Raw genomic sequence first — 26,473 nt, forward strand, 5'->3', positions numbered from 1 at the left:
TCGGCAGGCGGACTCTCAACCACTGTGCCACCAGGGAAGCCCTAAAACATAATCTTTATCTTTACATAGCACTTTATATTTTACAAAGTGCTTTTATACTAGTTCATTTAATCCTTGAAAGAATCTTATGAAGACTGTATCCCCAGTTTAGAGACAGGAAACCAAGACTCCAAGAGGTTATCATATTTTATCATATCTAAGATAACAATGAATATAAGGCATCCTGCCATTTTAGATGCTCCCAAGGGAAAAAAAAATTCTGCCAATTAATTGCGATATAATGACTTAACTATACCCCTGTGAGACTTATAGGACTTAATAGATAGAAGGCCTAGGTTAGGGTCCTGGCATTGTCCTTTCCAAGCATGTGACTTAAGTAAATTAAGTTCTCTGAGCCTTAATCTTTTCAAATCTTTTAAATTAGACATAATGCCTATCTCACAGGGTTGTGTGAGAACATATTGATGTAAAATGGTACTTTTAAACTGTAAAACTCAAAATTTAAAAAATCTTCTATATATTTGGTATTATTATTTTAAAATATATTATCTGAACTAGTAATATTAATATTCTGTTGTTGAAGGCAGGAACTTCTGGATCTAAATTGAACTATTTTATCATATTAAATAATCATTAAAGCTGTAGCTGTACACAAGTGCTACTGCTGCTGTCTCTCTTGAGATGAGTTAATACTTTGTCCTCATATGAACTCTGGAGAACACCTATTCCATTAACCTAAAACAACGCATTCAGTTTGAATGAGGACATTTTCAGGCCTTGAGGGAAAATATTTCTTTCTGCCACCATTTACATTTTGCTTGTCCAGTTATAGGATAGAAACATGAACTATACTTTAGACATCCTATTATTATAGTGAGTTCTAACTGTGCAAGGAATTAGTTTCATTTTTTGGAAGAGAGCGAATTCACTACACTTTACCATCTATGCCTCTGTAATTTCTGAAGCATTCCTTGTATTTTTTCTGCTTTTGTGTTGGAAATCATTTTATGTTATATAGTCTGTTCACCATGTTAGTACTAAGGTATACAGCATTTTACTAAATTAAATCCTAGATATTGTGCATTCTGCAATCCCCTTGACAACTATATTCCTGCTTTGTGTGAGAAATTAGGTCTTCCTTGTCTAGCCATGCCTTCATACCTTACGGCTGCTTGGCAGTATATGTGATTAAAGTATATATCTGAAATACTGTCCTGTAAATGATCTTCTATGAAAACGCATACGATGTGGTAGCTCTGGGATTGACTCACCCTGGATATCTGTTTGTGTATACTAAATACTGGAAACATGGTGGCTTCCTGATTTTTATGACTGACAAACTGTATTATGTTTGCTTCCTATGTACCAGTAGAGAATAGCAGATGGTTACTACAGATTTGGTATTATTAAATCATTTCAACACTTCAATTCTCAGTAACTTGTTTAATGAAAAAGGCAAATACCCGACACTTAATAAATGTGCAGAAGGGGCAGTAGGGAAACATGAGGTAGTCTGAGATCCAAGATGATGACAGGCAATTGCTTTGTGCTTGTGGACTTTTGGTTACTCATTGACCCGATATGCAATGAATATCAAGTTTAAACATTAATACTGAATTTCAAGTGTTCCAAAAAATTATACATGCTGACCAACTTCTCTTTTTAAAAATGAACATTTGTTCCTTGCTACTCCAAACCTAGCCCATGCTACTACCATCTCCTATGTAAATCATGTAATAGCCAACTAGTCTTTCTGCTTTCTTCACTCTTTGCTACTCCTACAGTCCAGTTTCAAAAAACTGCCTGAATGATCTTTTAAAATGTAGACCAGATCGATCACGTTATTCCTTCTGCTTAAAACCATTAATGGCTTCTATAATACTCAAAATACAATCCAAACTCCTTCCTGTGGTGTTCAAAGCCCTATATGATCTGGCTCCTTTCTAAATCTCCACCCTTACCTCCTGCTACTCTCCTGCTTGCTCATATGTATCAGATACCCAGGCTTTTTTTCTGTCCCTCAAATATGTCAAGATTGCTCCTATCTCAAGGTTTTTAGAGTTGGCCTAAAAAACTCTTTCCATATAGGTTTCCTCCTGGCTGGATCTTGGTTCGAATGTCACCTCTTCAAAAAAGGAGGAGTAGCATCCCCACTTACTCACATTCCCTTACACATCATCTGGCTTATTATATGCCTAACAGTCATCACTGTCTGGAATTGTCATGTACTTATTTGCTAACTTGTTTGTCCATCTCTGCCCTTACAATTTACTTAAGGAGCTTGATAGCAAGGATTTTGTTTATGCTGTTATCAAAGGGTCTATGTCAGGGTCTGGCGCATTGTAGATACTCAATAAATAATTCATGAAAGAACGAAGTAATGAAACTAAGTGAATCTAAATGATTACCTTTTCTTAAGTGATATATTTTTCCCTCACTTTTTATTTTTTGGAAATAAAATTGTGCCAGGAAAGAAATTACTTATTTTTCTTGAGGCTAATAATAATTTGCCCACTTAAAACAAAATTGAATAAGTATAGTTTATTTTCCAGAAACGACCCAAGATTAAATTTGATATATTTTCTTAATGGAACATTATAGCAGTAACCTACTTTCAATTTGCAACAATATAAGAGAACATGTGAGTTTGCCATTTTCCTTGAATGGTAAGACACCACAAATATTTACAGTGGTTATTATCTGGCTCTGAATAACCAAGTCACTAGAGAATAGGTCTGTTTAAAAAAACAGGGGAAACTTTCTCTCAAATGGCATCAGATCACATAACCTATTCCCTATGCGTGAAACATTTTCCCCAATTCTAGGAGAAGAAAGATATATAAATAATATTACTTTATGGGAAGTAAATACCATAATGCCCATTCTAAATAGTATAGCTGACTTCCAAAGATATATATATGTATGTATCAGGCTATACATACGTATACACATGGTGTGTATATATATATATATATATATATATATATATATATGATAAATTCATGTTGGTTAATAAAAATATGCTTTGAAGGAAATAAGGAAAGCAAAGATGAGAGTCTGAGACCTCGAATAAGTACAATAAGAAGGTGCTATATCAAGTGTCAGCTTTGGATCCAAAAGAAAAATTGTGAAGGCCTTTAAATATTACAGTACTGCATTTCCCCTTTTTCTCAAAGAGCCTTTTTCCATCTGCCTAAATAACTTCTAATTAGCATCAGAATGTAAAGACAAAAAGCAGCTATTATTGACATTCTAGTTTTAAAAGTTAAAATATTGCTAATTTCAGACAGGAATATCTAAATTGAGACAGGAGTCTTACATAGACAAATATGTGTAATCGGATGGTTGTTGCTTGGTAGGGGAAAAGTTCATCTTTATTTTCAATGGGTTGAGTAAAAGCTATATAATTATTCAACCAATATGTAACAGTTGAACATCCATACTTCTGCTTTTATAAGAAATGCCACAATGAAAATACTTGTATATACATTTTTAAGCACATCACTGATTATTTTCTTTGCAAAAATACTAACAGGTGGGATTATCAGGTTAAAATATTTGACCATTAAAATTTTCTTTTAACTTTCAAAAACACTTTTCAAATAGACATTTTAAAAGCTCTTGATATATACTGCAAAACTGATTCCCAAGAATATTGTGTCAAGTTATATTCCCACCTGTAGTGATGAGAACACTTATTTTCAAATTTAATTGGTGGCAGGCCCAGATGGCTCCTAAACTGAAGGGATTTTTATTTTTGTTTAATGCCTTATATGTGAGTAAGTTGAGAGAAGAAAGTGTATTTTATGCTGGAAGGTTCCTGCTCCTTGCTTCCTTCGCTCTGGCATCATTTGGGCCCTCGTGGGTGTTTGAACTTTTGCTCCAGCTGCTCACATCGATCCTGTGTATCTCAGAAGCTGAAGACCCCAGTTATTATTATAGTTTTACCCTCTGTTTTTGGTGCAGGGAGGCATTCCTTTCTCAGTTTTTATCTTTTGAACACATACACAATTTTAAACGTCATTTCTAAGTGTAGGAACAGAATGGCATGAGATCACCCTACCATCTTGATCCTGAAGTCTATTCTGAATCTTGACAGCTATCTCCTGTTTTCTTGAAAGTGGACTTTTTCATAATCATATATTTCTATGTATACATATATATTTGTTTATACGAGCTTGAATGAACTGTGTGTGTGTGTTATATGTTTCTCCTTATACAAGCCTTGAATGTAGAGAGCTCTCTACTCAGAATTGGTTTTTGACCCTTGCAAGAATATGTGGATCCCTGGCTGTCCTGACACTCAACCAGGTTGTTGATGAGGGTATGCTCTAAAGCTCAGGCTGGAGGCTGGCCCATGTGCATTGCATTGCAAGTATAAGGACAATGCATCAGTCTGAGGGGAGTGAGTCGTGAGCCAGGACCAGAGGCGGCTGTACAGAGCAATGTGGCCTGTGGTGCAGAAGCTGCTGTGCCAGTTTCCCTTTACATTTATTTCTTTACATACATTTCTTGTATGCCCCAGTGTGTGTCAGGTCTAAAGTGTGTCTAGGCTGCCTAAAGGACCAAGCCCCAGATGGCCTTCTGCTTGACACAGAAACTGTGTGGACCCTGAGGATTTCAACAAATGATACTGACTCACCAAAATGATAGAGTAAAAAGAGTCCATCTACCCCCTAGCCAGTCTTTGACTTTATTCATTATCCCTTCAAATTAGAATGCATTAAGGGGTGCCCTCCTGCCAGCGTTCCCTCCAGTTATTCCCATAAATGCTATTGTTGTTTAGCAGAAGACCTTCATGCTTCTCTTCTATGTGGTCCTACCTGCCCTATGTTGAAAAGTTTTGGGGATTTGCCTGTAACTGTTAGTGCTTTTGAAGACTTCCCCCCTATTTTTATATTCCATTGATCATTTCCATGGGAAGGAAAGTAGAGGCCTGTGTTTACTTTGCCTATTTACCAGGGAGTCAATAAGTTCTCTTTTTATAAAAAACCTCCTATTGGATATCCAGCCAGATATTGTTTGTTTTAGATATTGTTTTAATATGCATTTTTTAAAAATAGAACTGCCTCTTCCTGCTTTCATTACAGAATTTTGTTAATCTAGATGTCAGTCAAATGAAGACTACACTTTAAAACATGTAGTTATTTCAAATAAAGATGACACTAAAGCATTACAATACTGACCATGTAAATATTGATGGAGATCAATATAAGGGCCTCCAGGGGTTCCAGTACTGATTGAAAATGCCTATTATGTCTACATACTGTTTCACTGAAGGTAATGTAACAGAGCAGATCTAAGTTTCCTTATAGTTAGCAATAAACAACTGAAAGATAAGCTGCTGATTCATTTAACGGCAGTTTCCTGTGATGATTACATTCTAACTCAAAATCAATAATAGCAATAAATGTTATATATTAAGAAAAGGTCTCATGTATCACATTTTCAAATGTATCGAAGTTAAACAAAGCTTTAGAAAATAATTATAAAATACTTACCATAGAGAAAAAGTATTCTTTAAATTAATTACTATAGATAGTAATGTGGTACCAGCAGCAGTAACAGCCATTTATAGAACATCTTATACTTTCAGGTACTTTACATGTATCTCATTTAATCCTCCAATCCTGCCACTTCAGATATTATAATCTCTACCTTTTATATGAGGAAACAGGCCCAGAGGTTAAGTAATTTGCCTAATGAAGTTGGATGACCAATTGAGGTGCTCACTGGGGGACCTCTAGGGAACATCAGAGATTCTGAGGCACATTGTTTACGTGGATTCAAAGTGCTGCTTGACTCTTGGCTGCCTATGTGATTCATATACTTCTCCACTGCTAGAGGTACTCTTGTGAGAGATGGATGGCCATGTCTGCAATGCTGTAGAAAGCATTCGTGTTCCCTGTAAGTTTACATCAGGGGTTCTTAAGTTGGGGTTCATAAACACTCTGAAAATGCACGAAAAAAATGTGCTTAATTGCATATTTCTGGGAAGAGGACTTTCACCAGATTTCCATGGAGTCCATGATCTAAAAATGGATCAGAATTGTCCTCTAGATATTCCTTAGTGACTGGTTTTAACCTATAAGACCTAAGAAATCTTAATTTCATTTCTGAGGAAATTCCATAGTATAACATCCTGGAGTATACTTAAATTAACAAGAAAGTGGAGGCAATTACCCAAATGAAAATTTCAAATTGAAACTTGAAATAATCGGATAGCCATGGCAAAGGAAATGAGGTGGAGACTGTGGCTGAATTATCTACCACATGATAGCAATTTTCTAATTTTCATTACAGACAGAAAAAGCTACTGCTTAAAGAGAAAGAAAAATGAGCTGAGCTAATTTGAATTATCACATTGAAAAAGATATGTCACATATAATTACAAAAGTGCTGGGAAATATGCAAACATTAGCAATTGTATTTCTAAATAGGAAGACAACTTAGAAACAATTTGCTAGTTTTAAGCAGTGGAGTGGGTATAATCTTATGACAGATAAAAAGTGAAGATGTAATTTTCCACTTTTCTTCCAAAGAAGTTCTGCTGAACTTCAAAAATTTTCTTTGAATAATCATGTTTGACAAATATAAAGGTTAATGCTAGCAAGGTAATTAAAATTAATGATTGCAATGTCCACTGGGCTATGTCTGTGCAGGTGTTTCCCTCCACTGTTCCCATCCTAGCTTAAAAATGTCTGATATATAAAATTCTGATCTTACACATAATACATTAGTAGTGGCTATTTTCATCCCTCCTAAAAAATACAGAATTTCTTTACAAAAAGAGTTTTTATAGGGTTTCTAAAATATAATTTGATTTTTAAAAATGTAATAGGTCATACAAAATTACAAAAAAATACTCATTGCAGAAATTGAGCAGATACTATTAGAGGCATGGATTCCAATCCTCTCTAGCATTGTTTTAAAGTCAAAGGTTACCTTGAAGGAAGGGTCTTGCACATTGCCCTATTACCAAGTCAAGTCATCTACTATCCATGACTTTACTCAAAACTTACTAGTTTGATACTTGATTAACATAGATTTTTTTTTCTTTTATAATTTTTTTGTGATTTTTTAGTATATTAACACAGACTTTTATCTCTCTCTCTCTCTCTCTCTCTATATATATGTATATATATATATATATATATATATATATATACATACATATATATATATATAATCTGGTCCCCAGCATGGCGATTAAGAGCACAAACTAGAGAATAATGGACCGTTAGATGCTATAGCACAAAGACAACCAGCAGACAGACTGACGCCAAGGGAAGAGACAGAACACAAACAAAAAGGAAGTCCAAATACATGTTGGGAAAAAAGTACCTGGAGATAGGAAGAGGGAAGGATGGAAATATCTAATCATTTAAGCTATCCCCAAGGATCTCCCTGTCAGTTGGGATGTTGGAGGTTACTGAGAGCACGGCTGACTCTGGGGGTGTCCAGTGACAGATCATGCAGTCCCTTGAGAGAGGTATTCTCTCAGCTCTGAAGAGTAGGGAACTGGTTCAGCTGCTCTACAGCCCTTCAGTTAGTTACCCTGCTGACTGCCCCAGGGTTTGTTCCTAGTTTTCCCTGCTTGTGATCTTGAGGGTTTTTCATGGTTCTACTTAACTCACTGTCTTTCACCTTTATTGTGTTCTGGGGTCTCTTGCACAGCTGGGTTGTATCTTCAATCTTATTCCATCTGTTTTATATTATTAAAAATTTCCTCAAGGCTGAGTCCAACCTTCTAGGTTTCCAGTGCTGTTGTGGATTTATCTTTTTATTTATTCTTCCATTTCAAAGAGACTTTAGATGGAAGTAGAGGTAAAAAAAAAAAGTCTTAAACAGCTATCTTCTGTTGGAAGCCATTTTGAGCACTTTAAATAAAGCAAGTATTCTCCCCCTACAATTGGTTGCACTAAGATTTTTATCGATAAGCTATCAATTTTACTGTAGGCAAACCAATGCATTTAACAAGATTAAACTATCAAACTTGAAATTTTCTTCTTTTGTTTTGCTAAATAAGTTATTTTTAAAAGCATGAAAAAAATGCAGAAAACTTACAATCCATATCAAGTATGGCACGGACAGATTTAACAAGTTCCTTAGATTCAAGTGCCAGCGTTGCTGGGATGTTACGTCCACTCCTTCCCAGTGGTGTGAGGGACGTCTGGGAAGCTAACATAGCTCTTCTTTCACTATGGAAGCAATAAAATAAAGCTAAACTTATTACACAATGAATAATATCTATCTTTGCTAAGTCTGAATTCTTCTTAGTTATGAAATTGTACAAAAATTTTTGATTTCTGGGAACATTGTATTCTTATAGCCATAATCGAAATAATTCCCACAAAATAATATTTCTGTTTTCAATTCTTTATTATATAATAAATAGGCATATTTAAAAAATTAGTTTTACCTTATACATAAGGAGGAAGGGATAGAAGGATAGCTTCCTCCTAAATCATTTGTTTGGCTTATTTTGTGAGTGCTTGTGTTATGCTAACATGATTTGGCCTTTTATTTAGTTTTGTAAACACTTAAATTAAGCACTTAAACATAAATTTATTAAAGAGACATTTACTACTACTTCTAGTAATATTAAATATAAATTCAATATGTATATTTGCTCCTGAAATTCTCTCTTAAACTCTTCCATTTGCTATCCCTAAATCTAAAAAAGCCTAGAGCATTTATACCACTTTTAAAAAATGCAAAAGTCACCTGAAATGAATGCATTCTGGTACAATTAAAATGCAAGGTTTTACTTTTACCATTATGCTGAAACTTTTACTTGAAAAGAGGCAATTTTAAACTGATGACAAAGCCATCATTACTTATAATCCATCTTCCTAAGCATGATAGTATTAATTCACAAGGAGAAACTAAAGCATCAATTCTCAAATTCAAATACAGAGCCTTTATTCCGTGTAGAATACCAAGGCCAACAACCATTACAGATGATATAGTATATTAAAAAGACTGAGCCAAATTTTACTAGCGTTTAACTTTCCAAGATGTAGCAAAAAGTTGCTTAATGTTGCTTTTTTTTTTAAAGTTGATGTATAGTTGATTTACAGTGTTGTATTACCTTCAGGTGTACAGCAAAGTGATTCAGTTACATATATTAATGTTGCTTTTTAAAGTTACTTTTGTTCTGTGAACCTGCAAGGGCAGGCTCTGGCTTTTAAATAGTCATTTTTAATACCAAAGCTTTTGAATTATTATTCAAGGTCACAATGAAACCTTGGGTGGTGGGAGTTTGGGACATGTCTAACCCATACAAGCGGAATCTGACTGCTGAGTATTTTAACATCATACTGAAAATAATCATCATGGTACTCACATAATTATTTTACATCATAAGCAGCATAGATAACAATAAAAACATCAGATTTCACCTGAAGAAATAAAGTATTACATTAAAATGAGTGTAAAGGTGTACTACCATATGTACTACCATGTACTACCATATTTTTCTAAATTCAAAAATGCTATGTGGAAACTTAAAATATAATGAATCATCTTCATTTATTGAACTGCTGTTTTCACAGAAAAGGGTGGAGTTTTCCTATGTTTCTGCAAGCATACGTTGCTAGAAGTAGAACTACATTGCTAGTGGTAGTCTTTATAAAAAGAAAAAAATTGCTTTGACTATCTTAAGACTTTAAGAGATTTTAGTATTTTAGCACAAGCACCAGATGAAGAATGTAATCAGTGGCCATACTCTGCAGAAAGCACTTAAATTTTCTTACCTTAAATTTGACAAAGGAAGAGAATTATCACAAAACACTTCTTGAATAGCCTAGAGACAAACAAGAGAGTGAAGGTGATAATGTAACTTTGATAGCTTTTTAAAATGTTTTCTCTTGCTTAAATAATATTTATAACCCCCTCCACCCATATGATTAAAAAGGTGTTCCTGTTATATAGGGGAAAAAATCAATTACATTAACAAACAATTCTACTCAGAATTATAATACACAGAGAAACATTTCTTTATAGGGTAGTTATCAACAAATGTTTACATAGTATCAAAAGTTAAGGAAGTGTTCATTAAAACATAGTATATATTTGGGACCATATTACCCTGTCTCAATTATTTCTCTTAATCTGTATGTTAGCTGGTCTTTTCATTATCCAAGCAATTTAAAATCTGACTGTAAGTCACCATTGCTGTTTTGAGCCCAGAGAATATTTCACTAGCCATCAAACACCATGACATTTACCTGTATGTCAGTTGTCTATACATTTCTTAAAAATGGACATAAAGTGATGTAACAGGAAAATTTACCTCTACAAAATGAAGAAGCTTTTCAGTGGATGCCTCAAAAGTTTTTCGAGCCATTTCTGATTTTCTCAATTGGCAGTCAAGTACTGTGATTCGCTTTCTTAACTCCTGAACACTTTCCTGGACAGAGATATCAAAAGGAACATATTATACATTTCTTCAATTTTATACTAGTGGCTCCTATTTTCATTTTTTATTAACTAATATCCAACATTACTATATCATTTATTTTCTCTCTTCTTGTATATATCTTCTGGTTTTGGGGGGTACTTAACTAATTGCATATTTTTAAAAGTTAAACTGCACAGGAATGCTGCAAACTTTTTAAGATAAGCTACAAATAACTTTTATTTTAATAAAAGTTATATAATAATACATTTACTATATATAATATTATATAAAATGTTATATATAATACACTTTAATTAGTTTATATTATATTCTTATATTAAAATACATTTTAATTAGTTTATGGCATTTCTTGACAACATGGTTACCAGATGCTGATGGAAACCCCTATTAGTGTGGCACAATCCAACATGCTGAAGATATACACAAATATTATTATTTTTTTTTGCGGTACGCAGGCCTCTCACTGTTGCGGCCTCTCCGTTGCGGAGCACAGGCTCCAGATGTGCAGGCTCAGCGGCCATGGCTCACGGGCCCAGCTGCTCTGCAGCATGTGGGATCTTCCCGGACCGGGGCACGAACCCGCGTCCCCTGCATCGGCAGGCGGACTCTCAACCACTGCGCCACCAGGGAAGCCCTATACATAAATATTTAATGTAATATGACCCAATGTAAAGCTGAGCTGACAGGGAAGTAAAAGAATTCCAGGAAAAGTGAAGGAATTTCATGAAGATAAGCAATAGCAATGCTGAGTGAAGCCACTGAAGTTAGAGTACACTGTAGCACAATTTGATCTCAGGGTATTTGCTGATCCTTGGAGGCCTATAGTTTGGGGTTTCATCAGGCACAAATGGCAAACAGGAGAACTTTAATGGGTGAATTAGGGAGAAACAAACCTTTTGATTTTGCCTCTGGTGAATGGTTAAAAAAGTGTCCCCTGAATAATTGCCAACCACAGTCCCCCAACTCATGCAGGTTCCAGGTCAGAATTTATATTACCTGTGTGGCCTGTACATTCATAAGCTGAAAATTTAGTTTAAATTGGTCCCTGGCTGGTAAAAGCAAACAAAAAATTTCTCTAGTGGGTTATTTGCTAAACTCAGACATCAAAGAATGCCTACATTGAATGTATCAAAAGAACATGATCTCAGCAAATAAGCTACTATGGATGAAAAGTCAGCTGAAGGAAACAAATTAGAGGATCAAACCTATAGAGATAGCAGCTACTGAAGTGATCAGATACAGAATATAAAGTTATGTTTAATATGTTTTAAAAATTAAGAATTTAAAGCATAATAAAGAAACAAGAAACTATCAAAATAGATACAGGTGATACAAAAAATAGATCTGAAAAGTAAAAATGCAGGGAGGGTGGGAGGGAGATGCAGGAGGGAGGGGATATGGGGATATATGTATATGTATAGCTGATTCACTTTGTTATACAGCAGCAACTAACACAACAATGTAAAGCAATTATATTCCAATAAAGATGTTTAAAAAAAAAGCAGTAATAATTAGAAACTCAATTTATGCATTTACTATCCAATTAGATACAGATGAAAAGAGAATGGGTGAACTGGAAGGCAGAGGTAAAGAAACTTCTCGTAATAGAGCATAAAAATAAAACTGGAAAATATGAAAAGAGAAAAAATAACCAGAAGAAGATCTAGCATACATCCAATCTGAATTACATAAGACAGACTAGAAATAATGAAAGATGAATAGGTCAGGATAAAAGCTTAGGGTTTTTCAGAAATGGTGAAAGACACTGTTCCTCAGATAAGGAACCTCATTCCATGAATCTCAAGCAATATAAATAAAAATAAGTGAACACATGACTGATCATAGTCAAACTTATGAACACTAAAGGTAAAGAGAAAATCATCTAAAAAGAAACAACAGATAGCAAACAAACGACAGACTGACATCTGATATCACAACCATGGAATAAAAACACTGAAAGAAATTCAGTGCCAATTTAACAATCTAAATGTAGCAAAAATATATTTCAAGAACAAGAGTCAAAAAAGAAGTTTCCAGACAAACAAAAATACAGTTTATTACCAATAGATCCTCACTATTCTAAAAGATGTACTTCAGGAAAAAAGAAAGTAATTCTAGCAAGGATGTCAAATGAAAGGAAGAATGTTGAACAAAGAAAATGATAAACATGGAGGTCTATCTAAATGAAGGTTGACTGCACAAAATAAACTGTAATAGTATCTAATTTATGATGTTAAAAGTCAAGAAAGAACTAAAATACTTAGTTAATAGAAATTAAGCAGAAAGGGATGATTGGATTTATCTTTTAAAGTCCTTACAATATTTAGAAGAAGTGGAAAGCCAGTGATTAGTTTTATAATTTAAGTTAAAATAGAATGTTAACATTTCTAATATAATCTTTAAAAATTAGAAACCAAGTATCTAACTTCTAAACCAGCAGAGTAAACTAAATGAAATGGGAGTAGGGGAACACAGGAGAAGTCTGACCCAATCCAAAAAAGAAAAAAAAAAAGGGAGGCAAGAAATGACAAACAACTAGAAAACATGGGACAAATAAAATGCACAAAATAAAAGAGTAGAAATGAAGCCAAGTGCATTTGCAAATAAGAATGTAAATGGAAAGGCCTTTCCAATTAAAGGTCAAAAATCAGTAAAATGGGGAAAAAAATCCAACTACCAGTTGTTTATCATAGACACAATTAAAATATAAGGACACTGAAAAGTTGAAAGTAAAAGGATGGAAAAAATACATAGGTAAATACCAAAAGAAAGCTGGTATAACTATTTTAATATCAATCAAAAATAAGCATTAAGGGGGAAAGAAGATTGAAGAGTCACAACATTTTCATAAAAGGATGATAACATAATTCTAAGCTTGTATGCAATTAAAAACATTACTTCAAATATATACAGAAAATTTTAAAAAGTAATCAAAAGGGAAATTTTAACCTATTCCCTGACAAAGAAATTAATATGACTAGAGAAGAATTGAACCCCACAATTAATGATCCTGATCTGGTGGACTATATAAAACAACACATCAAATGATTGCAGAATTCTTTTCAAGCTCTCTTTGAATATTTGTAAATATTGGTCATACAGTAAGCCATGAAGCAACCATCAATGAATTTTGGAGTTATCTATAGACTAGATTCTCTGGCCACATGCAATTAACCTTTCTGTTCCTCAATGATGTTTATGAATCAAGACGCAATCATAAATATGTAAATTTCCCCCAAATTATTTAATGCATTATTTAATGCATTTTCAGTAAAAATGGCAATCGTATTAATTTCTTTTGATGGAATTTATAATTTGAGTCTAAAATACATATAAAAGATCAAAGGGTTATATAGCCAACACACTTTTAAAGAAAAAGAACTAGACAGGTTGATCGGATCAAGATTTAGAGTAAAAGAGACTTTTGAATGAGCGGTGCTGGTATAGTTGGTCATTCCCTTAGAATAAAAAAGAAAGAATGAAATGAATCCCCACCTTATACAATGATATAAAACCATGACAGAAGGATCAAAGTTTTAAAACTTTTAGAGACAAATATAAAAATATCTTTGGGAATGGAAGGACTTCTGGAAAGACACATGAGAGAGAAGACTGAAAAGTTTGATTACTTGAAAATAACACCTGTTCATTTCACCAGAGGGTGAAAAGGTAAGCTATAAATTCCAGAGAGGATTTTTACAACATAAAATATAAGATAGGTTAGTAACCAGAACATACAAACAATCACTATATATGAATATAAAAAAGACAAATAACCCAATGGAAAATGGTTAAAAGATATGAAGAAGCATTTCACATAGAAACACAAATGCCTAATAAATGCATAAATATTAGCTCAACTGACTATCTGGGAGAAGGGGCAAAGCCCTGGTTTATTGCATTTGGGGGTGTAAATAACCCCACCATGGCTGATTTCAAGCTAACAACATGATGTGTTGAACATGCAGTTAAGAAGAAATGCACATAGTCAGCTCTCATAAACCAGTACCAGCTGGTCCCAGCACATCAGTAGCTCAAAATCATTAGAGAAATTCAAATTAAACCACAATGAGAGACACTTATCACACCTAACAGTTTGATAAAAATTAAAAGTAAAAGAAAGCAAGCATCAGCAAGGATTTGAGGTAAACAGTAATTCTCATTCATTACTGTTGGGAGTAAAATTGTTTCAAACACTTTCAAAAACAATTAGGAATTGCCTAATTGTAATTAGTAAAGTTGATCATACAATCATCATTCAACCTAGCAATTCAACTCCAAGATATGAACCCAAGAGAACTGTTACACATGTGGAGCAGGATATATGTACAAAACTGTTTTCAGCAACATTGTTCATAACAGAAGAAAACTGAAACGATTGGACTGTCCATCAAATACAGAATGGACAAATATACTGTAATATATCCACTCAATGGAGTACAAAAAAGCAATGAAAAGACATGAACTAGCTATAAACTTCAAATAGATGAATCACAAAAACAAAATTTTGAGTGAAAAACCAAGTTGGAACAATAAAAGTAGTATATTTCTATTTACATAAAGTTGACAAACAGGCAAAATTAAACAACATATTGTTAAGGGATATATACATAGGTAGTAAAATTATCAAGAAAATGCTTAACACTAAATCCAGGAAAGTGGTTTGTTTACTTATGAGGGTGAGGGAGGGGGATGCAATTGGAAAGGGATATTGTGGGTCTTCGAAGGTACTGGTAAAGTTTTATTTCTTAAGCTGAAGGTAAAAAAAAAAAGGGAAATAAGTAAATATAGAGATAATATAAGGGAAAACTTGTAAGAAAAATAATATTGTTACAAAAAGAATATGCCTTAAAAATAAATATTGAATCTGAATCCTGTAATATCTTGGTCAGTGTCTCTTCAAGCAATCTCAAACAATTAAAAAAAAATTTCCTTCTATTTCTCCACTGGTATTGGGTTTGGAAAATGTTAAGATGCTCATGTATGAAATTTCCTCTTTGGGAAAAAAAAAAGATTATCTTCAGAGACAGGTTAATGGTTTAGTTTAGGATTTTGTTAAGAGGAATGGCATGAGACACCATTATGCTAAAAAAGAGAAGAACTGAATTAATTATATTACTACACGACTTAGGACAAAAACGTTTCTCAGCTAGGAGCTGGAAGAAAGAATAGCAAATAACTTATGCTTTTAAAAAAATGAATAAATTCATGTGAACTCCTTGAATGTTATATTATTTAAAAAGTATTTTTAAAGACTTGATTATCCCTCCAAAAGTAAATCAAGTTATTATTAAAAAAAAGTACTTTTAGTGTTTTGAAAATTCCCAAAATATTTTCAGAATCATGTTAAAGTTACTCACATGAAATAAGCACATATCTCTGATTTCAGAATGTAAACACTGGGTCAAGAATAATAAATACATGTAATATTCCTAAGTATTTCTGCTGTCTCAAGTAATGTTTTCCCCTTGGCCTTGTGGTATTATCAAAGGGTGACAGGAATGTCAACCTTCTTTTGGAATTGGTTTAAATGGACAGATGTGAGAAATATATTAGTGATCCTTAAGAGCTAACCAAAGAAAATTTCAGATTTTCTTCTGTATTTTGCTTTTCTAAAACTGGTTTCATTTCTACTTGGTATATTTAAAGTATTTAACTCTTTTATGTTTAAATAAATACACATAAATTTTTCAAATTCGTTTTATGTTCTCTTGAAAGATGACTGTATTAGAGAGCTATAAACACTATGGTTATAAATGAACTCTATGAAGTTATGAAATATCTATTTCAATTTATTTAATTTTCTACCTTACTTCAGTGAAATAAAAATGTCTGTTACAGTTTTTGAAGACCACTCAATGAATACAGTATGTTTTAAAAAATCACATAATGAAAAAATTCACATTAAAAAAAGTTCACATTGCCTTCTGGAAAGCATTCAGTATTTCACTATTGAAATTGGAGTCTGCTAAATTCAAACTCAAATTTCTTTCTATTAATTATCTTGGGCCTTGGGCAAAATTTCTTTAACTTTCACACTTCCTTGAGTGCTCTAATCAAAGAGCAAACCCCATCCCTAGACTCTCCTCCTCCCATCCCCACAGGACAAATTAGCAAGTTTAGGAAAAAGGAGGAAACCAATGTAATCAATTAAATGTTAAATAGTTCCAGGACTTAGTGCCTGAGCTGTACAATGTTGACCAATGACCTGAATAAATTTGGGCACATACTTTTGCATCCCAAAGCTATCTGGATAAACGGAGGCTCATAACCTTCACATTACCCCCATCATGACACATCATCCTATCACTGAATTATAGAAGACAAACACTGACCTAGTTTAGAAGTGCAGATGAGAAGAAAATGAAAACAGGATACATGACAACGGCAAGGAAACCATGGTAACTAGAAGAGAGAACTGTTTTGCTTACTTTATTTTGGTCAGAATAATCAGCAAGCTGAGCCTTCAGCTCTGTAATCTCGGCCTCTAACAGACGGATCACTTCTTCATAATCCATTTCCATTCCGTGTGCCTGTCTCTGTGCAGCTTCGGCAAGATGAAGCCGACTTCGCAGGGCTCTTGTTTCTTCGACCACAGCTTTGGCTTCCTAAAAATTTCAAAAAATAATGTCATTGAAAAAAAAAAACATGTAAAAACAATTCAGTGGTTTAAACAAAATATTTTCCTCCTTCCTGGAAGTTCTAATTCTAAAAGTGAATCAATTATACATATGTTTCTCACATCTCAATTTGAAAATTAATATTCACATTATTTTATTGTACAGAGTAGCTGCCTGACCTTACTTTTCCTTCCTTGATTTCTTAGAAAACTTTCCATATGGAATCTCCAACTTCACACATCTAGCATAGAATTTTGAAAATAAGAGAAGCAAAAGAGAATTGAAAGTGGAAAATAGAAGACTAAGAATTAGCTGAAAAGATAAAAAGAGTAGGCTTCTACAAAAGTCAAGCAGGTGGTAGGCTCATGTTCTAGGAAGGCTCTTGCAGCTTCATCAGATACTGCTGAGAGATTTATAGTGTTGAGGGCTTCTCCGTGGTCCAAGCGCCAGGGGCCAAAGCTTATTCCTAGACATCAGTCTAACTGCTACTTCTCCATTTTGATTTAAGCCAAAAGGTAGAATTCAGTAGCAAAATATACAGCTATTTCTATGGGATGCAATGTTCACAATACATTTATTAACCACATGTTATGTCTCAGGTAATTCATGCATCTTTTCTCATTTAACATTTAGAACACTGAGGGAAAGGCATTATTAAAAACCATTTTATACATAATCAAACAGAGGCTCAGAGAGGTTACATATCCTATCCAAGGACACATACTAGTGCCAGAATTTAAACCCAGGTTTACCTGACTCCAACATTAATGTTCTTTTCACCATTTTATTCCACCACTAGATGACAAACAAACACAAAAACAAAACAAAACTATATAATAGCTACATTCTCCACCTTAGGAAGAGGACGGTGTGGGCAAAACCACTTGCTCTCTCAAAAATGTGTGGTGTTGGGTCAATAACAGTCCCCCAGGACACCAATATAATTTAATATGGCACTTGTTATAATGTAAACTGCTTCTTTTTCTTTACTTGATGCAGAAATCTCTTTTCTCTGCAATGGAACTTTCTGCTACAATTGCCATGGCTAATATTCAACTGTGGCTATTTTAATTTTCTGGGAGCTATTATAGGACACTTGCTTTAGTTTGAGCCTAAGGGAGGGTTAGAAGTATTTTTACTATAGGACATATTTTTAAGGGTCAATTTTTCATTCATACATTCAATAACTATTAAGTACTTATTATGTGCCAGTTTCTGTTTCAGGTACTGAGGACAGAGCACCTAACAAAATAGACAAAAAGTCCTCCTTTTGTCTCCCAGAATTTACAATCTATTGAAAGTTTGGGAAGATAGACAGCAAATTCGGGATAATCAATGAAGATCTCATTGAGAAGACATTTAATTAGAGAACTGCAGGAAGGATGGAGCCATGAATGTTTCCCAAGGAGGAACTTTCTGGGCAGAGAGAACAATTTGTGCAAAGGTCCTGAGACAGGATTGTGCCTTGCATCTTCAGAGAACAGGAAGGAAGCCAGTGTGGCAGAAGTAGACAGTAGTAGGGGACAGGAAGAAGGGAATAGTAGGAAATGAGGGCAAAGTGGTCACAGGTTTGGGCAGGGATGGTGTTGGTGTGGAGTTGCAGATCTCAAGAGGCTTTGGAGGCCACTGAGAAGACTTTAGTTTTACTCAGGGTGAGAGGGGAAGTGACTAGAGAGTTCTGAGCAGAGAAGTGGTATGATCTGACTTAAATTTTATGTGGGTTACTTTCACTGCTGTGTTGAGAGCAGACAACTCATCACAAGAGTAGGCAAGGGTGGAATAGGGAGAGGAGGAATGGGATAGGCAAGCTACAGTTACTTTAGCTTGGACAGGGCGACAGTGGTGGAGATGGTGTGAAGTGGTGAGATTCTAAATGTAGTCGGAGGGCTTCCCTGGTGGCGCAGTGGTTAAGAATCCTCCTGCCAATGCAGGGGACTTGGGTTTGAGCTCTGGTGCGGGAAAATCCCACATGCCGCAGAACAGCTAAGACCATGCGCCACTACTACAAGCCTGCACTCTAGAGCCCGCAAGCCACAACTACTGAGCCCATGTGCCACTACTACTGAAGCCTGCGTGTCTAGAGCCTGTGCTCTGCAACAAGAGAAGCCACTGCAATGAGAAGCCCACGCACCACAACGAAGAGTAGCCCCTGCTCACCTCAACTAAAAAAAAGCCGTGCACAGCAATGAAGATCCAACGCAGCCAAAACCACATAAATAAATAAATAAATTTATAAAAATAAAAGAAATAAATGTAGTTTGAAAATAGAGCTAACAGGAGAGTGCTTCATCATTAACAACTTTTACTTAGCACTTACTGCATCCAGACAATCATGTTATGTGATAAAAAATACAAAGGGGGTAAAAGACACTTTCCCTTTTTTGGCTCAGCTTAGAATAGAAGGTATGACTTAGATAAGTGGAGGAAGAGAGTAGGACATGTTAGACAAATGAACAGTGCAAACAAAGGAAGAGGGAAAAGAAGGAATCTGAATGCGGTACATTTGAGAAATGACTAACTTTGAAATAGATCAACTTTGACTGGAGTAGATGCTTCCTCTAGGGGCACAATGGATAAAAAAGATTGAGGAGAGGGAGGGAAAGGGCTGGGCTCTGGTAGAAATGGCGTGATAGGCAAAGGTGCTTGGATCTGGGGAAGGCTTGAAAACTTCTGAGCAGAAATTGATATGAGAACACAGTGGTTTAGAAAGCTAGATCTGGCAGCAGCTGCAGGATGGAGACATGGCCAACCAACTGCCTATTGTACCCTTGACTCAAATAACTTTGCTTCCTTATTTTGAAAAGTAATTGTCTTGTAATAAAAGGTACTTTTAGAAAGAAATATCTAAGGAAATAAAAGGACTTTTACCTAACTACCACATCAGTCAGTTCAGCCCAGGTGATCAAGGGTCACCAGTGTCAGCGCAGGATCAACTTCACATTAGACTGTGCATACAGGAGGTAACAGCTTAGTATGTGTTGACAGAGCTCTAGATGTTTTACATGGATCAACTCAGATAATCCACCTAATGCCGTGAGAGGTATGTCTGTTATTATCCTCATTTAATAGATAGGAAACTGAAACGTTAAGGAGCTTGCTCAGAATCGCAAACTTAGTAAGTAGCTGAGCTGGGATTTGAACCCAGGCAGTATAGTTACAAAGTTCGTGCTCTTGGCTACCAACTACAGAAAATGTTAAAAAAACAAATCACTTGTAGATGACAATATCATCAGTGCCCAGCCCTGCATGAGCTTTTAGGATGTGGTCATTACAATAAACTCAAACACATTCGAGGCTGCTACACTGTTGCCCATTTTCCATTCACTCAGGCTAGGAAAAAAAATATTGCTACTGAAGAGAAAGGGAGGGACAGAGAATTCTCCATAGCTGCAATAAAGAATAACTAATTTGGTGATTTGTCTCCTTCACACTCGCTTCATGCAGTTTTTATTCCTCTATAAAAACAGCACTTTTACTTTTGTTCAAAGAATACTAGTTAATTAAAAGAAGAATCTGGATGGAATTTATATAGCCATTATAGTGCACTGATGACAATATGGTGTGAAAGGCAGTTGGGTGGTAAAAGATGCAGAGGTTTTGATGCTGAATAAATTCATGCTATTTCTTTAGTAAATGTATAATTGTCAGGTTGGTAAATGTGACCCCTTAGCAAAGTTCTAGCCCAATTCCCACCAAACGGCTGTTTAAAAGATTAGTGCATTGAAATGACAACTCTTAGAGGAAGCAGTAAAGAGAATATAGCAGCAGTGTGCTGTATTTAGCAATACAGGATCACATAAATCCATTTTTTCTTTTCCTCCTGGGCTGTCTTCTAATAACTGTAAAGCCTCCTATGTCAGTAACAATTGAGCCAGAATTTTCCCAGTACCTTACCATGAGCCTGAAATCCCATCAGGGTAAATGTGGCAGCCAGTTCACTGATTTACTTTGTATTAGGTACAGATTAATTCATTTTAGAAAGTTAGAAAATAAGAGAAACTAAGATGTAATAGTAAATAGAAAAATCAACATAAGCATTATGCTTTTTAATACTAAGCAGTACAAACAAATGCACTAGAAGGGAATCATGAATTATGAAGGCAAATCTCTGACTTAACTTTCTTTCAGTGACACTGAGGAAATGCCTTCAACTCACACTGTCCTATTGTAAAATCAGGATTTTCCATCTCACAATTTCACAATGAACCTTCAGGGAAGATCAGACCACATTCTTCTTTGAAAATATAGTTCAAACAAATGAAATTCTTTATAGGCTACAAATACTTTGAAGTTAGCTATGTGATTGTGTTGAAACAAAGGGCAGTATAAACTCAAAGGGGAGCATAAGCTCAAACAAAAGACAATATATTATCTGTTTTTTCACATATAGCACTTTTTCCCCCTTAAGACATTAACATGATATTGAATTAAAAATATCGGCGTTTGATGAGCTATACCTCAGAATCTTAGATATGTGATTTTTTTCATTTTCTGGCTCTGTAATTCTCCAAGACTCTGTTCATTTGTACAATGGTAAATAACAACACCTACTTTATAAGATCAAAACAACTGTCACAATAGGGTTAAAGAAACCACTACAGTTCTTGGTACAGTTTTTTTCTTGTTCATCTTTACTGCTTTTGAAATATATTCATAATCACCAATGTGATTAGAGGGCTAGACCACATCAAATGATTGAAGGCTTTCTTGAGGCACTGAAATAGTTGTTCGGAAATATAATGTGCACATGTCTTTTTAATGTTAGCAACAATTATGTAAAACCTTTCCTTCTCTAGTTGTGAGTTTTTAACGGCTCCCTAAAGTAGAAGGAAAAAGCACTAACTGCAGTTGCTCATTTGTAATTAGGTAGCACATCCACATCACTAAACTTAGAAGTTCTGTAATTTTTAAGCTAATCAGTAAATCTTTCAAAATGTCAATGGCTGACAGGAGAAAAAGGAGACTGCAAAGAGATATATGTTTTAGTGTAATGTAACTTACGCTACCAAGCCCAAAAGAATACTTCTCTTATCAGCTTCCTACATCCACTCATTAGAAAACCCTTCTTGGTCTTGGTCCCATTACAGCTTGTGAAAAAGATTAAGGGTTACTGCAGGAAGAGAGCTGTTGAAGGAAAGTGTTTAAAAGCAAGTTATATCTAGTTTCCTTAACTTATGTGTCAAATTTATTAAAATATGTTTCATATTCCTCTCAATGGATGATCACAAAGTAATTTGCTAGATGTTCACAAAATGAACCTACAACTCATCCCTTAACCACGATGCACTTGGAGGAGAAAATGAATTCACAGAAATTTAAATGTCTCTGATACGTGCTCTCTCCTTTCCCTTTATTTATGCCTTCTCCGTGCATACATCCACCCCACTACTCCACCTCCATACCTAACCAGTTATTAAGCACCTGTGAATTCTTCATTGATGATGTATTTGTACCATTCCTTAACATCCATTCTTACCATCATGCTACCGTTCATGTCTTTAACACCTTGCACTTAGGTACTATGAAAATCACATAAGTAATCACTCTGCCTACTGTGTTCTTCACTATAATGCATTCTGCATACTTCTGAAGGATCAATTTTCCTAAAATACTGCTTAGGTAACAAACCTAAGGTAACTAGATAAAATGTTGCTTAGGTAAGTACATGGTACATGATAAATACATCCTCAACCTCCATACTTCAAGGTTCTCCACTATTTGCTCCAAATCAACCTTTCCAGTTTTAGCACATTTGACTCTCTTACAGGATTACCATATCCAAGTACATTCACTTACCAAATTTCCCAGACTAAACTCTCCCACCTCCAAGATGCTTTTGAGCACATTATTCCTTTCACTAGGTGAATGCACTTTTCCTTTTTTCTTCATCCAGTTCTCATCTATCCTTCAAAATCTACTTCAGATTTTACCTCCTCTAATCTTTCCAAACCACTTAACCTTACAATGATTTCTCCTCCTTTTATTCTTAATAATATCTGTTGTCTTTAATTAATCACATACTACTTAATATCTCCTATGGCTATGTTGAACTGTCATTAAAATAGTATTTTACTCTCAAACTTTCTAATGTCAAAAGGTCTTGACTGCCCAAACTAGAACACAAGCTGTCTGAGAGTAAAACCCTATCTGATATTAACAGGTGCTCCATTCAGCATAAATATGAGATATAACTGAGTGGACAAACAGTGAAAATGACTATTTTTTTTCATATATAATAATTGCCTTAGAGAACTTTATTAGGTTAAGAAGTTTTCACAGGAAGGTTTCAATTTTATGGGAATATTTGAGAACTGTATTTCATTTAAATAATTACAGTAAGAACCATAAGCCATGCTATGAAAAATACCACATAATGAAAAGCAAATCATTTCATTACACTCTCTTTATATATAAACAAAATCCTTTTATAGTATTTATCAAGTAAATGAGATTACATCTAAACCATGTGGAATGAAGACTACCAAGGTCGAAAAAGGACAGATAGCTACACTTTGTGTTTGACAATTTTATTTCTTGCTTTTTCATTAAATAGATTTAAAATTTTAAAGATTTAAAAATTATGCATGCTAGTTTATATTTCTCTAAAATTTACAATTTTCCACCATAAGTTAATATAATAAATACATGCTCCCAAGGACTATATAATCTTGAAAGTCCATTCCAATCCCACCCATATCCCTGATTCTGTGATTTGTATGGTGACACCCCTTTGTAAAGTAAAAATGATAGATATGTGTCAATCCAAGAAACAAAGATTTTCTTTACTTTGTATGAAAAAGCAAAATCCTAACTTTGCAAAGGAAGACTTGATTAAGCTTTCTGGAGGAAAAGCAGGTCAATCAAATTATAATTAGCTCTAATTAACCCTCCCAAGAGCTGTCAACTTCTTTACCTGCAGCTGCCTCATCCTCCAAAAGGTGCAAAATTGAATTCTGCCTCTGAACATCAAAGAAAATCAAAGAAACAATGTTCAATCTCTGTTTATAAACAGAAATCCCTAATCAAATACAGACACACAAGTACATCTATCTAATAAATTTTACCATGTGAACTTTGTTCAAAATATAAATTAGTTCAAACTTTGTTTTGACAATACATTTAACCCTGAACACATATTTTCCTGTTTAGTGATGGTTGACATAAAAGAAAAAACTATTTTCCTACTTCTCCAGTTCTGGTTACAAACGTACCAAAGGAGAACATTTACAGTATTAGAAATTCCTTTCATAATCTGAATTTATATCCTGTTCATTGAAACCTAGTACCACTCAAAGGCTACTTTTGTAGCTATCAAAGATTTAGAATTCATCTGAAGTTTGGAGTTTAAAAACAGAAATGTAGTCCTTCCAAATTAACTTTTAGAGAATTCAGTTAGAAAAAAAATTTTATCAAATTTTGTTTTGATTGAACTTGACCAAGAGTTCCAAATTTGAATCTAGATATAATAAGATCTAAATAATAAATAAGATTCTTAAATTGATTTGGAAGAAAAAAAATCAGTGAGAACTGGTAAGCAAATTCTGAAAAACAACAATAAGAAGGAAAGAAAGAAAGAAAGAAAACAAATAACGTGGGACATGGCCCAAGAATTTAAGGCATATATGAACTACAAAAGTTGGTGCTAGCCAAAGAAGAGTTAGATAAAACATTCACCCGCCCAATATTTATTGACAAAGCAACTGGAAAGATTAGATAGCCCAAACAGACCCCTAGATTATATGAGAATTTAATTTATGGTAATGGAGATACCACATAACAATGAGTGGTTGTGACAACAAACTACTTGGAAAAAAAGTGTAAAGTGTAGACACTCATCTCATACCACATACCAGAGTAATTTCTTAGGTGGGCTAAACAAAAACAGAGATGGGAGGAAAACCAGGTAAATATGTATCTGAAATTGCTAGAAATGAAATTTTTTAAAGTTAAAAAAAAGGGGAGGGAGAAATCACAAAAAAAGATAGATTTGACAATACAAAAACACCTGTGTTTAAAAACTTTTAAAAAATTAGAAAGACAATTTGTATATAGGGGAAAATATTTGCAACAGATTTGGTAGAAATAGGGTTAATAACTACAATGTAAAGAGATCTTAAAAAATGATGTGGGGAAAGTGGGAAAAGAGTTATTGATTAAGAATAGAAGTGAAGAAGAAAAAGCAAGAGTGGGAAGGGGATACAAATGACATAAGGGGCATATATGGTCAGGAGTGGCAGAATGTCATGAGCAATCATATCAGGAAATCAGCTACCTTGAACATGAAGAATTGTGATGGAAGTCACAATTTTATTTGAAACCCATGGTCATAGACAATCTTTGCTATCTAATGCGGATGACAATGAATCAAAGTACGTACAATATTTTCAAATAGGGTGATTTACTTATGTAAGGTTAGGTAGGACTAGAGAAGTCTTGTTTTTAGTTCTAAAGTAGTTTGTGAATAAATCATTTAACACAATGTCATGAGTCACACAGCAAAGTAAGAGTACTGAAAGTGTTTCTCACAGGTTAAACTGCCAAGACAGGAGTTTTATAGTATCAACTGCCTTATCACTACTTCCTCCTTGGGTAAAATTTACTAGTTTGTCAGCCAAGTTAATATATATTGCTCTTACATTAAGAAACATAAAATATTTGGCATCTGCATAGATGTTTAAAATATACCCTGGAAAGGTGCTCTCTTAGCAACTGACTTATGGAATTTTACAGATTTATATTTGCTTGTTTTTGGTTAAATAAGGAAAATTATAGGGAGTAATGCCTACTTTGGTATACAATCATGTCTCTGACAACTCACCACTGATAGGGCATCTATTCTGAAGTGCTTTCTAGGAAGTGATGGTTTTCCTCTATTTTTTGTTTTTCTTACTAGATTGAGAGCTCCTTGTAAAGAGTATATCTAGCTTTCACAGTGCATTCACACAAAACGAGCATTAAATAAAAGAAGCTGAAACATCTCCCTTGCCAAGTTGCCCTTATAAGTTACCGCAGGCATGTGTGAAACAACTGATGAAAGAATGCTGAATGTGGTCCCTGAACAGCCAGAAAATAAGTGGCTCACAGTATGGAAACCAGAACCCTAACATCAGTTCTAACTAAGATGACTGATATAGAATATACTGTAATCAAATTGAACTGAAAGGTTTCTATGAAGAATAAGATCACTTTCCTCCCAAACTTCTCTAACATTGAAAATTCTGTGAGTCTAGTTAATGTAACACAATTAAAATAGTTCTATAGTATCAATAGGGTAATAAAATTTCTCTCAGAATTCTTAAAATGGTAAGAACTTTTCTACATTAAAAAGAAACAACTATTTGGAAATGGGTGTCTGAAATAGACATCTTTGTTTACCAAAGGTAGGTTAGAATGCTACATTCACCTCCAGTGAATCACTAGATAATGG

General features: G+C 34.4%; 1 protein-coding gene across 1 annotated transcript in view; it reads right to left on the minus strand.

Annotated features, from left to right (window-relative positions):
* Nucleotides 1–26,473, minus strand: part of STXBP4 (syntaxin binding protein 4) — a 171,887-nt gene that overhangs the window by 57,238 nt on the left and 88,176 nt on the right. Inside the window, exons 11-14 of the mRNA XM_007448640.1 lie at nt 16,858–17,034; nt 10,298–10,414; nt 9,759–9,808; nt 8,068–8,201 (exon numbers count right to left, since the gene is read on the minus strand). Coding sequence (XP_007448702.1) covers nt 8,068–8,201; nt 9,759–9,808; nt 10,298–10,414; nt 16,858–17,034 — 478 coding nt within the window. The remainder of the gene's footprint in view (nt 1–8,067; nt 8,202–9,758; nt 9,809–10,297; nt 10,415–16,857; nt 17,035–26,473) is intronic.

This window comes from Lipotes vexillifer, unplaced genomic scaffold, assembly GCF_000442215.2.
Source record: "Lipotes vexillifer unplaced genomic scaffold, Lipotes_vexillifer_v1.1 scaffold331, whole genome shotgun sequence".
NCBI lineage: Eukaryota > Metazoa > Chordata > Mammalia > Artiodactyla > Lipotidae > Lipotes > Lipotes vexillifer.